General features: G+C 32.6%; 1 protein-coding gene and 1 long non-coding RNA gene across 4 annotated transcripts; both read right to left on the bottom strand.

Annotated features, from left to right (window-relative positions):
- Nucleotides 1-1730: 1730 nt before the first annotated feature.
- On the bottom strand, nucleotides 1731-6244 carry LOC104230874 (uncharacterized). Of its 3 annotated transcripts, XR_711964.2 has the most exons (5): nucleotides 5950-6244; nucleotides 5005-5053; nucleotides 3377-3492; nucleotides 2526-2812; nucleotides 1731-2347 (listed from the first exon to the last, which is right to left on the bottom strand). It is a non-coding gene; the product is annotated as an uncharacterized lncRNA (long non-coding RNA). The 3 variants fall into 3 exon arrangements; XR_011403358.1 differs by lacking the exon at nucleotides 3377-3492 and having other exon boundaries at nucleotides 1731-2010; nucleotides 2300-2812; XR_011403357.1 differs by lacking the exon at nucleotides 3377-3492.
- Nucleotides 6245-6614: 370 nt separating this feature from the next.
- LOC104230875 (expansin-B11-like) lies at nucleotides 6615-7897 on the bottom strand. The gene is made up of 4 exons (XM_009783771.2): nucleotides 7712-7897; nucleotides 7405-7520; nucleotides 7032-7213; nucleotides 6615-6952 (listed from the first exon to the last, which is right to left on the bottom strand). Exons 1-4 carry the CDS (start codon nucleotides 7863-7865, stop codon nucleotides 6628-6630), a joined length of 777 nt encoding a protein of 258 aa, XP_009782073.1. The 5' UTR covers nucleotides 7866-7897; the 3' UTR covers nucleotides 6615-6627.
- Between the last annotated feature and the right edge of the window lie 4964 nt (nucleotides 7898-12861).

The raw sequence follows: 12861 nt of genomic DNA, 5'->3' as shown, positions 1-12861 counted from the left end.
TCCAAAGAAATCTTCTACATGTAGCTTCGATTAGCTTTATCACTTTAGTAGGCAGACACATCCCTTCAATTTCAAGCCAAGAAATTAAAACTACTACTACCACTAAAGTCCTTATGCGTTTTCCTGTTATATCGCTTGGTTCTATCTGTTTTTTTTTTAATTTTCACAGAAAATATTGTCTTTGAGACTTTATTAGTTGGTTTCTTATTTTTAGAATTTAAGTTGTATATATTGACATAATAATATATTTGTACAATCAGGTCACTTATAAGATAATTATAAGTAAAATTTCTATGATTAGTATTAATTAATATATTATAAAAAAGGTTAACTTGTTATAATATGGTAGCGATTTTTTTATTAGTGTATATGATAAATCTTTATTTTTAATATTCTTAACTTGTATAAGAAGAAACAATCCGATTTTTTTTTTATTAATAGAAACAATCCGATTGAATTTGCAAAGATCATACTCAGGAGCAACTTTCAAGTTAATGTGGATATTTATCATTGAATTTTCAAAGAGCAAAATTTATATGCTTAGAATAATTAAATTAAATATAGTAGCCTCAAGATGTTTTTTTCTATACAATGAACATACGGGAAGCAGGGTTCAATAATTTGGTGATCTTTTTGCAAATATTACACCTTAATCAAGGCATGACCACTAGGTATTTCGCAAAACGCAAATTTTGAATCAAATCATCCACCATTTCTATTTGCACCTTATTCTAAATCAACGTTGGTATATATATTTTTGTTAACAATTGAGTACTTTTAATGGTGGAAAGTGCATTTTAATTAGGTAGTAAGAAGCCTAGTTCGAAGGTGTAACTCGATAGTCAATACTAATTCTTGCATAACTAATACATAGGTTAAAAAAGTGTACCAAACAAGATATTATTAATATACAAAGCTAATATTTGCTTGCATTATTTTATCTAACGCATCCTACCAAACGACCCCTTATAGGCTTTTGTGTGGTTGCACTTATTGAATTTAGTAGATTCAAATAGAAGTAGAATGTAGTTTTCTAAAAACGAGGAGGGACAAGTCTCCTGAATTGGCCAAAATGATGTTGTTTTCGGATGAAGAGAAGAGAAAAGAAAAAAAGAAAGATAGAAGTAAAAAAAAAAAAAAAAAAAAAAAAAAAAGAGAGAGATGGATTCTCTAGTAAATTTTCATAACTTTAGGAATTGTTTGTGGGTGGATATTGTGAATACTCGAGGGTGGAGGGCAGATATTGATGCATTCTTCCCGTAGAGATGACATTAGATAGCCACTCTAAAGAGATCTATTTAGCAATTAGTCAATATGTCATGAATTTAAATTTTTGCATCCCATTTTTTAGGAGACAAACTAGGAAATTTGATAAATAACAGCAATGTATATTTAGAAATAAACTTTTTATAAATTTAGTTGAGATTGAATAGATAATTTTCAAGTATATATGCATAAAAATTAATTATATGTGGTATATTACAAAATCAATATTTTTTATAAGATAGAGCTCTGAGTAAATTACATTATATACGTAAATTCCCTCTTTTTCTTTGATACAAATGAATTGCCCATTTGTGTTACCCTTCAAGCATCAAGAATCTAAAGTTCAAAAGTTTTAACTAACACACAAAGAACTCAACTTCTGTAGTCACATAAAAAGAAGAAAGGAGCATCAAGAATCTAAAGTTCAGAAAAAATAACTATTTCAAAGACTGATGAAACACCTTCAGTAACTAATAAAAACTTAGATGTGTAGAGTCTCATAAAAGAAATAAATCTAAAGTTCAAAACTTTAGACTATTTCAGCAACGAAACAATGGAAGTAGCTTACTGCAAAAAAGAGTAACAGTCATTGCGTCTCTTATGTGATCGCTGAAGAGTTCAACATTTCATTTTGAGGTATCTCCGGCTCTTACTGAAGTCTTCATCATCTATGTCAAATCTGACTATTCTTAAGGAGTCTCCAAATCTCTTAGTCCTCTTACTCATCTCCTACTCTTTCTATTCCTAGACAAAAAGATATTTTCATGAAAAATTCCAAGAACAGAACCATTTCTTGAAGAGGCTGTCTTCCCTCAAGATTCTGTCGCTAAATATTTAGCTTGTAAAGAGGCTCAATTGAATGTCCAAATTAGGAAGTTCATATTCATCCTCTAACTAAAAGTTGAGGACAACTTTCTATATTTTTTGCGTCTCTGTCGCTTATTACTATCATACTCTTCTGATATGAATTTTCAAGTTGATCAAAATATGGAAACCATACTGAAAAGCTTTGATACAAGTGAATAATGCATACCGTAAAGAACTCGGACTCAAGCGCCATTTGTTAATCCACATCGACCCACTGGTACACAGTTTAAAGAAGAAAAAATAGAGTTAGTCTGATTTGATACTGCAACAATGATTAAAAAGAGGAGCGATTAAGAAGGAAAAATGAAAGGTGTGATTAAGATGATTGAAATTCCAATACATCTTCAAGGGCAGGATGACCAACAAATGTTGTTGCTAGGCAGAGAGCTAACCATTATCTTGTTGAATGAATCTTGCAGCAAAAAGGATTTCCCTTGGTTTCTATACCTTACTTCTCCTTGCACAAGGAAAAAGTAAAAATCTATTTCATACTCATAAAAGGTGCATATCATCACCCTGCAAATGCTCTAAGAAACGTAAGGAGAATCCTTTAAAGTCATGAAGCTTGAAAGAGAAAACAACTTCTGTAGTTTGTTTGAGCCTGCCATTTCAAATGCCCATTACTTCAATATCCTCCATTGGGAACAACGGATTTAACCCCTGCTTAGACATCATGTGCCTAGAAGAGACACAGAACGAATAAGATATTAAAGGTAATAACAACTTGACTAATGGCTGCTGGAATCTTGATTAAGGAAATCATATCAATATATTGAGACTCACGATATGTTGGAACAAAATACCGCATCTAGAATTAAGTCATTCCAACAACCAAGTAAATCATTGTCATCAATCATTTTGACAGTAAGCTGGGGAGGATGTACCACTTTAGCTATGAGTTCAATTGGACCCATAACTTTCGAAGCGAATTATAAATTTATGTGTATAACGTCACTAAAATTGCAATATATAGTAGACATGAACCCATAACTTAATAAGTATAATAGGTTTAATGCTAAAAACCTTAACGGTTGAACCCATAGGGTTTTAATTCTGGATCCGCCTCTGATAGTAAGGTAAGTCTTCACTACAACTACAGTCATTTGTGGTAACAACCATCAATAACATTATCATCCTTCTCAATCTTAGCCGTTAAAAAGGCTTGAAAAGTTCTTTTATTTATATTTATTCAAAAGGATGAAGGTAAAGACTCTAATTCAAGGACTGCTAATCTAGAATTTACCATTAATATGAGAAGTCATATCTTCCAGTGAATTTCTCAAATGAAAAGCACCAAATATCCATTTCTCTTGTCTTTAGTAATTCTTATTCTTCACTTTTGAGCTCATTTTAAAATCCCTGACAGTAGAAAACATATGAAGAAGAAAAAATTAAGCATCAGCAAGAAAACAAAAAAATTGCAACACAATGGGCAATCTTTCATCTTAGAATTCCCCTTTTTTTTTTCTCTCTCTAAAGAAGATCAAGTTGGTAACAAAGTCATATATTGTAAAACAATTACAAGCTCTCTTTATAGAAGTGATTACTTTTAAGGTCTTAAAGGATTTTAGAGAAAAGAACTTTAGCAAGACAAAGAGAAAAAGATATCAACATGTCTTCTTCTGTTTTTCATTCTTACTCGTCCTTTCTCAATTGGTGAAATAGTAGAAAGACGGTAAAGATAGAAAGGCTAAAAGATATTTAGAAAATTCAAATCTTTCAAAGTAAGGAAGAATGTATATAATAATAGAAACTTGCCTAAAAAGGAATGCACCCTTGTTTCTTATGTCACTACTAATTTTTCTACAATTAACAAAAGGCCAAAAAAATTAAAATCTGCAATCAGTTGATGGTAAAAGTATGCAGTCGGCTTTTTGATAAACATTTGAATCAAATGAGTAGTAAAGTATATTGCACATATAGATATGTTGTCTAGTAGTTTTGTTTTCGCATTAAAGACTGGGATTAGTAATCTATAATGTGATACACGATAGCATACAAATGTATGAAAGAATATAGAGATTAGCAGGGAGTGAACAAAATTTAAACTTTGGGGAAAAAGAACAGGAAAAAGAAGGTAGAGAGGGTGGAGTATAGAGAAATTCGGCAAAAGTGGAGAGAAATAGTGTAAAAAGAGAATGAAAGAGTATGAAATATTTGGAAGGATGTGGAAAGAGAGTAAAGAATCATTATGGGAATAAACTGATCTGTATGTGCATGAAAATAGGGAGTAAAGAATCGGTGTGGGAAGAGATGGCTGGGTATCTAAATCAGTTTGTTAGTATTATGCGGAAAGATATGTTGATCGGCAGTGAAATACCAAGGTAAAAAGGCGAAAAACTATAGAGGGGGAGAAAATGCATTTCTTGCTAAGTGGGAATGTCATGTAACCGAGTGTACGTCCCTCTCTCTATATACATTACAGATTATAATAAAACTGACTTGCTCCAGGTAAGGGTGTCTTTTGGAAGGGGGGAAGAGGACTTGGATAACAGCGAGAAGGCAATAATACAATAAAATTGGTAAAATTCAGTTCATGGCCATCATAATTATGCCGTGGTATTTTTTTCGTGATCATTACAATATTGTAGCAATGTTAAATACCTATGTCACTTCAAACAGCACACAAAAGTGTAGAGAAGATGAAAAAACTATATGAGTAAACTATAATCTTCATTGAGAGATGTTGTCGAACTTCGTTACCAAAAAGATAATAGCAGTCCAGATAAAATAACTTCGTTCGTTATTCATTAGGCAAATAATAATGGTAATAGTATTTAAGAATATTTAGAGCAGTAGTTACAAATTGTGCAGAAACAATAGTTATGAATTGTGCATAAATCTCAGTGGCGAAGATTATCTGGAGTGTACCTCAATCTCGTAACAGCGTTTTGTCTTCGCAATCATAGTGTCCCCACACCTATAAAATTAGATTGGCCAAGTATATCAGTATCTTCACCTTGCAGAGGCTTAAAGCATAGATTTATTTTTGGCTGTATGTTATTCTTATATTTGCGGTACAACAACAAAACTGAAGCTACTTTCATACTTCCTAATTAAATGCAATAGTTGAAATGTTGAGTCGACAACAGTAGTTGCTGATTCAAGGGGCAAGAAACATCATTTTTTTCCCAATAGAATTATACATATATCAGTTACTTATGATATTAAAATTATGTCGTTGAAATTTTTTGGAATAGAGTAGGCAAATAAGATTACAGTACAATTGCGCGAACACACGGGAAATTGTAAAATAAATGAAACTGATGAAAAAAGAATTACAAAAAAAATTGCAGTGAGGAGAAAAGAGAGCACTCAGCACATTGGCACTTCGCATAAAAGAAAATACTCAATTCACACACAACATAGAGAACAAATAATTAACTGGTAGCATACAGAAGCACGAACCCAAGTTTCAAGGTTCCATTTTATTCTCATAAAGCACATAAAAATAAAAGCTTTTTTTGCAATTTAAACCTGAAATTACACCACATAACCGCTTAATATACACATTTGTTTCTTCCATAATCCTTCGTTAGGTACTCATTAGGCCAAGAATAATGGTAATAGTATTTAAGAATGTTTAGAGCAGTAGTTACCGAATGTGCAGAAACAGTAGTTATGAATTATTTCTATCAGTTCGAGAGAGAGAAGGCAATCCCCGACGGGTTCGAACAACGTGAATGATATCATTTATCAATTACTAATATATTTGACGTCAATTATGCTCTTTCATGTTTCAATAGAATTAGAGATTGATTAGATTAGAATTGCTAAGCATAATTGGTAAAGATTAAGTTTGAGAGAATTACATACCGACATTGTTGATTCCGGGTGCCATGTATAGCATTTTTTCAAACAGGTCATGGGTGTAAAAATAAAAAGGAAGAGAGAGGTCTTAAAGAGATGGAGGAGTACAGAGAAAGCGAAAGAGACGGAGGAGTACGAGAAAGTGAAGGGGATGGAGGAGTACAGAGAAACTGGAAGAAAACAGAGAGTAAAGAATCGGTGTGAAGACGCGGCTGTGCATCTGAAGAGGTTTGTGTTTTTTGAGAGTTTTTTTGTTGTTCGCGCAGAGGGAGTATCACTTTTAAAATGCTAAGTGTAGAGGCAGGAATTGGGATTTGCTGCTGAATTGGAGCGCCACGTCGCCGGGCTTAGGGCCCTCAATTATATATATATACACATTGAATTATCCTGAATTTATAATTTTTAGCTGAAAATTTCAGGAAAAAATACGTACTAACTAATCTCTAAATAGCAGACTTAAGAATAATTGTTCGTGTACTTCCCCCTTTCTTTTTTACTTGCGAGGATCATACAGTAAGAGGGCAACAAAAAACATTAAAAAAATACAAAAATAAAAAAATAGGACATTTGAATAATAATATTTGAAAGATAAATTTTATTAAACTCCTAAAAGGAGAACATTTCAAAGTCGTTTTTGTGACATTGATTTTACTCATTATTTTTGTGTTGTGTTGAAGAATACAATCAAAAATTGACATTGGAATTGTAGGTTTGTCCAGGTTTCCAGCCAACAGGAATGACATTGGGAACAGTAAGTTTCTTATTGAACTCAGTTGTGAGCCTAATAGAATATGGAGCAGGTTGTGCTGAAGGGTTAATATTAGTACTCCATGTTGCCCCAAATACATGATTCATAGTTATCGACTGTGTAGATCTTGCTGGCACAAGCTCCACTAAATTAAGATCACCATCTCCATTTTCAAACTCTACATTTACTGATAAAAAGTTAGCATTAGATCCTGGATCCACCTTGAACGCTACATTTGTGTTCTTGTATACGCACGGTACCCTACAATAACAAGTACAACTGCTTATAACAAATATTCTTTGTGTTATCGGTATATAACTTTATTCACAAAGATACGTACCTTTGGTAAGAGACTCCAATATTTCCCATATTACGTAGCGCGTCAGCTTGTCCAGGCTTGGCCATTGCTCCCATGGCAGTTCCACTTAAATCAAAATGAACAGCACCGGAACAGCTAGGGCATTCATCTGTAATGGTTACAGTCACTGGGTTTCCTGAGCAAGGGCCTAGATTACATTGCACCTATAATTGAACAAGATGTACACGTCATGAGTATATAACATTGACGAGGCAAATTAACGAAGTCTTAGACATTAGTGCAATTTATCAAAGGATTTCACTCTTATAACTGTTAATTAGTGCATTTTAATATGTTGTAACATGTTATTTGGAAGTGACGAAAAACTAAATTATGGGCAAGTAATAATATGGACCTGGTAGCAAGCTCCGCAGCCTAAGCCTTTCCTGAAGAGAGGAGCATTTCCAGCAGATACAAAGGAATTATATGGGGTTTGTGATACAGCATTTGTATATCCACAAGCTCCTCCATCTTGCATGACAAAATAAAAATCAATTTTATTGTCCAAATAATAACAAACCTCATAAAAACAATTAAAAAGATCAACTTTAATTACCCTGGCAGTGTGTCGATAACAGCCTCTAATATAAAGAAATTAACGGAAAAAATATCGTATGCAAATTAAAAAAAAAATTTACATAGAGTATAACATCATTAATTACCACTTCCTGCTCCATTTGGAGCACCATAAAATGTTGCTACAGCTGGCTGAAAACCAGCTAAAGATGCATTGAGTGATTTAACATGTGTGCAAGTGCATTGTTGAAACAAACATAGAGCTAAAAAGGTGATAATGAGATGGAGATTAAAAGCCATAATATGCTTGATTTACTAGATAGAACAAGAGTTTATTGTCCTTAATATTTTTTCTAATTGCTTGGAGAAACTCTATGGTATGGGTGCTCCTTTTATAGTGGAGAAAACATAACGCTTACCAAATATTAAGGAATATTTGATATCTAAAAGATATTAATGATACTCCATGTTATACTGTAGTTTTACTTACCATAATGGCAATATATTAAAACTAATTACCAAAGAAGTATATATATAAGTCTTAATTAATGGATATATAGTAAGTTAGAGCTAACCATTGACTAAATTATCTTACACAAAGAAGATCTTGCTAATTTACCAAGATCATCCCTAGGTTCATTAAGGGATGATAACTACTTACTATTTCACATGAAATTATCTAGCTCGTTGATCACTTGCCAATATTTTTTAATATATTTTTATCTATTCTATCAAAAGATCTTGAGAATTATTTTCTGAATGCTATGATCTTTAGATACTCTTCAAACCCTGATATTCTGTTAGTTTAGCACATCAATAAAAGTATAAAATATGTGTACAATGATAACCACACGACTATATATACGTACTAACTCTTCATGAGTAACTTATTTTCAGACACAAATTTTCCTTCAATAGTAGAAAATATGCGTACAATGATAGATTATGGACAAAAGGTAATAACAATATGTTTGAAATAGTAAGTCAAAAATTTTAACATTTTCAGATTTAATTGAGAATAATCTTTAGTTTTGTGCACAAAACTTACTAATATTACTCCGGATCTTATCATTCTCAAACCAGTCGAATTAGTGAACAGTTTATTACAAGTTTCCAACTATCTCATTTCCACTAAAAGTTACCGAATTTCTTATCTTATTGTATGAAGTGTGGCAAGAATGTAAAACTTAAAACAAATTAGATAGAGAAAGTATGGAGCTAGTGACTTGTAGAGGCCCATTAACTCAAACTCAAACAATGATACCACAATAAAGCCCATCACATTGTCTTACTGGATTCATTGACAAGTAAATTACACCAGGTAGCCACTTTAAAATGCTATTATTTAGGAATTAGCATGTGCGTTCTGAATTTCAGTATTTCAGTTTAATATTTTAGGACAAAAAATATCCTAAATTATTCTGAAGTTATAATTTTTAGTTTCAAATTTAATAACAATATAATTACTGGCTAATCTCTAAATAGAATCCATGAGAATAGCTATATGTGCTCTTGCCCCATGACTCATTGGACTAATACAGGTATAACTCTCCCTGCACTTCGAGGCATTCGCACAAATGGTCTTTTTTTTGAATTTATTTAAATTTTGTCCCTGTTTGTCATTGGGTTACATTGTGTGCAAAAAGAAAAGGAAATCCAACTTCCTCTAAAGACAAATTTAACCACTAATCTAATGGAGGCATCTAAATTTAAAGAGTGGCCTTAAAAAGCCTTAATGGAAAAATCCAACCAATTCCTTTTCATCTAGCAAAGAACCCCAAGAAGTGGATTTGCTTTCTATCTCCCTAAGTGCTCTCCCTTAGTGACTACATTAATATTTGACATCTCCAGAACAAAAAATAAAAATGTTTCTTCCCTGTACTAACCAAATTTTCATTCGCACTAAAAAAGAATTTTGAAATTGTGTTAAAAAATAATTTTGAAAAGTAAAAGTTGTGTTTGGATATGCATTTTATTTGAAAAAAAATTGAAGTTTGGAGTAAAAGAAAAAAATTCACCCAAAAACTGCCCTAAAGTAATTTTTGGGAACTTGAATTTTTCTTTTTTTCAAAAAACTGATCATATTCCATGAACAAATACTATTTTCAAATTATTTTTGTAAAAAAAATACCCAAAATATATAGCCAAACCGGAGTAAATCAACATTGGTAGATATATTTTTGGGTGTATCAATTAACAGTTGAGTACTTTTAAGGGGTGAAAAGTGCATTTTAGGGACTAAGAAGCCTAGTTCGTGTTGGGAGAAATTGGTTATAGACAATCCCAATGTTCATATAGTTGAACGTATTGGTCCACACTCCAAGTATTTTTTTCACATTGTGTTTGGATGATGATACAGAAATAGAGTCATTCGAGCCACTTGAGGAGACAAGGAATAAGGAACAAGATGCCTACATTCTGGAATTCTTCTTGCCAGAAAGTCGGAAATACACATCTCATCTAAAGGCCAAAAAGTGTAGAATACTACATTATTTTATTGGGCCAGTCAGATTCGTTCCACCACCCCAGGAGCATGATTATAGAGCAGAATCAAAACTTGGGATCCAATTCATAATTTCAAAGTGGAGGCAGAAAGTGGTTCACGTCGTGCCGCGACGTTAAATCAAGCATTTTTTGGTAGGCAACCCAGTTTTAGTGCTTTTTTTTTTTTTTAAATTGTATTATTTTTGTAGTTTCGATTTTTTATCTTCTAGGAGCATGAAAAGCAAAGCTATTGGAAGGATGCAACATCAAACCAGATGGTTGGAACTAAGTGTGAGGTACCCGCACGAAGGACCAAGCCTGAGAGAAGTCTGATACCTCATGAGCTGCTAGTGCTTCAGCCTTTGGCCTATCATGGAGTTTTTTTTAACCTCTTATTAGTTTGGTGTGCATTGGGGACAATGCACAATTTTAAGTGTGGGGTAAGGAGATTGTCTGGGTGACTTTTTATGCTATTTTAGTTGTGTTTGTTTAATTAATTAATTATTTTTTTTAATGGATTTAAGTCTAAAAAAAAGATTTTCTTTGTAGGTAGTGTAGTAATTCCCCCTTGGTTTTTCTATGTGCCGCGATTTTTTTTCAAGGGTTTTGTTTGAACCGGGTATAGCTAGCTTTATTTGTTTAGGAGTAGAAGCTAGTGTGAGATGAATTAAATTACAGCGATATCTCTTAATTTTGCTATGCCTTGAGAATAGTTTGTACTCTGGTTGTAATGCTTATGCTCAATTTTTGACTCTAATGTAAGTACCTTAAATCGTAGATTCATAAATTTGCTTGACTGCTTTGACATGAGTGTCCTGATAAAACAATCCTGAGTGAGTTATATGTCATGTCTGTGTGAAGTTTGTATGTATTCAGTGCATTGCATTTGATGTCAAGAACTTGCCCCGTGTGTGTGCAAATTGAAATAGTAGCTTTGTTTAGTCTTGAAAGTGATATAGGCATTTCTTTGTTGAGCCAGATATGTATATTTTTCCCGCCTAATTCTTATGTATCGTAGTTAACCCCCTTGAGCCTGTAATCCTGTTTCGTTGACAACCACATTACAAGCCTTACCCCTTTGTTTGAAAACCATATATTTGAACCTTTTAACCTCTCATGAGCATTTAAATTGTTATGAACTTTGTAAAGGTTAAAGTGTGGGGTGGTTGGTGGGGATTTTGAGTGGAACTAATGAAATAAGGAGAAATATGCACAGTGTTGAAAAAATAAAAGCCACTTGAATTGAAAAAGAAAAAAATAAATAAATAGTTGTATTATTGAGAAAAATATTCCTTGACATTGTGACTCTTGATGTAATTGTGCTTAAAGAAATATGGAGTTAATATACATTGAGATGAATGTGGAGTTATGGTTTAACATAAGTGTGGAGTTTGAATGTTAAAGTATATGTATTAAAGTGCCTGCATTACAACCTATCCAAAAGTATTATTTAGGAATTAGCAGTGCGTCCTAAATTTCAGTATTTCAGTTCAATATTTTAGGACCAAAAAAATCCTAAATTGTTTTGAAGTTATGATTTTTAATTTTTAATTTTAGGACAATATAAGTACTGGCTATCTTTAAATAGAATCCATGAGAATGGCTATATGTGCTCATGCCCCATGATTCATTGGAATAATACATGTATAACTCTCCGTAAAAATTGCACGGTATAGCCAGTTTTCGGACTGGTCATTCAAAATAGCCAGCGTTTACGAAGTCAATGAAAAATAGCCACTATTTGCTGCAACAAAGACCGGTCCAGCATAATATACTGGAGTATGGTTTACCTGTGTATAATATACTGGAGACTGGAGCACCGGTGCTCCAAACTCCAGTATATTATACTGGACAATTATACTTGCTGGAACTCCAGTATATTATGTTGGAGTTCTAGTGTACTTATGCTGGAACTCCATCATATTATGGTGGAGTTCCAGTATACTTATCCTGGAATTCCAGTATAATATACTGGAGTTCAAGCATACTTATGCTGGAACTCCAGTATAATATACTGACATATTTTCCGTGTTTTGAACAATGTTTTCGCTCAGATTTATCTTTACATGAAAAGTGACTAAATTTCGATTACTTTTAAAACTGGGCTATTTTGAACGACCAGTTGTAAATGTGGCTATTTTTGAATTTCTCCCTAACTCTTCCTGCACTTCCAGGCATTTGCACAAATGGCCATTTTTAAAAAAAAATTATTTAAATTTCGTTCCTGTTAGTCATTGGGTCACGTTGTGTGCAAAAAGAAAAGGAAATCCAACTTCTTCTAGAGACAAATTTAACCACTAATCTAAGGAAGGCATCTAAATTTAAAGAGCGGCCTTATAAATGCCTTATTGCCAAAATCCAACCAATTCCTGCTCATATAGCAAAGAACCCCAAGAAATTGATTTGCTTTCTATCTCCCTAAGTGCTCTCCCTTAATGGCAACATTAACATTTGACATCTAGATCAAAAAAATAAAAAAGTCTAACTAAATTTTCATTCGCCCTAAAAAGAATTTTGAAATTGTATTAAAAAATAATTTTGGGAAGTAACAATTCTGTTTGGATATGTATTTTATTTGAAAAAAAAGTTGAAGTTTTGTGAGTGAAAGAAATTTTTCTTACCCAAAATGCCCTAAAGCAATTTTTGGGAACCTAATTTTTTTTCTTCCAAAAACTGATTATATTCCATGAACAAACATTGTTTTCAAATTATTTTTGTAAAAAAATACCCAAAATCTATAGCCAAATCGGAGTAAATCAACATTGGTAGATATATTTTTGGGTGTATCAGTTAACAATTGAGTACTTTTATA

The sequence above is a fragment of the Nicotiana sylvestris genome, chromosome 1 (assembly GCF_000393655.2).
Source record: "Nicotiana sylvestris chromosome 1, ASM39365v2, whole genome shotgun sequence".
Classification (NCBI taxonomy): domain Eukaryota; kingdom Viridiplantae; phylum Streptophyta; class Magnoliopsida; order Solanales; family Solanaceae; genus Nicotiana; species Nicotiana sylvestris.
The sequence above is the reverse complement of the archived record's forward strand: the minus strand, read 5'-3'. Positions and strand labels throughout refer to the sequence as shown.

Excerpts from the sequence above, each read along its gene's own strand:
- LOC104230875 (XM_009783771.2), bottom strand. The coding sequence starts at position 7,865 with ATGGCTTTTAATCTCCATCTCATTATCACCTTTTTAGCTCTATGTTTG. Across the intron at positions 7,521-7,711 it reads TCCAAATGGAGCAGGAAGTG|ATGGAGGAGCTTGTGGATAT; the intron begins GTAATTAATGAT and ends TTGTCATGCAAG. Across the intron at positions 7,214-7,404 it reads GCTGCGGAGCTTGCTACCAG|GTGCAATGTAATCTAGGCCC; the intron begins GTCCATATTATT and ends GTTCAATTATAG.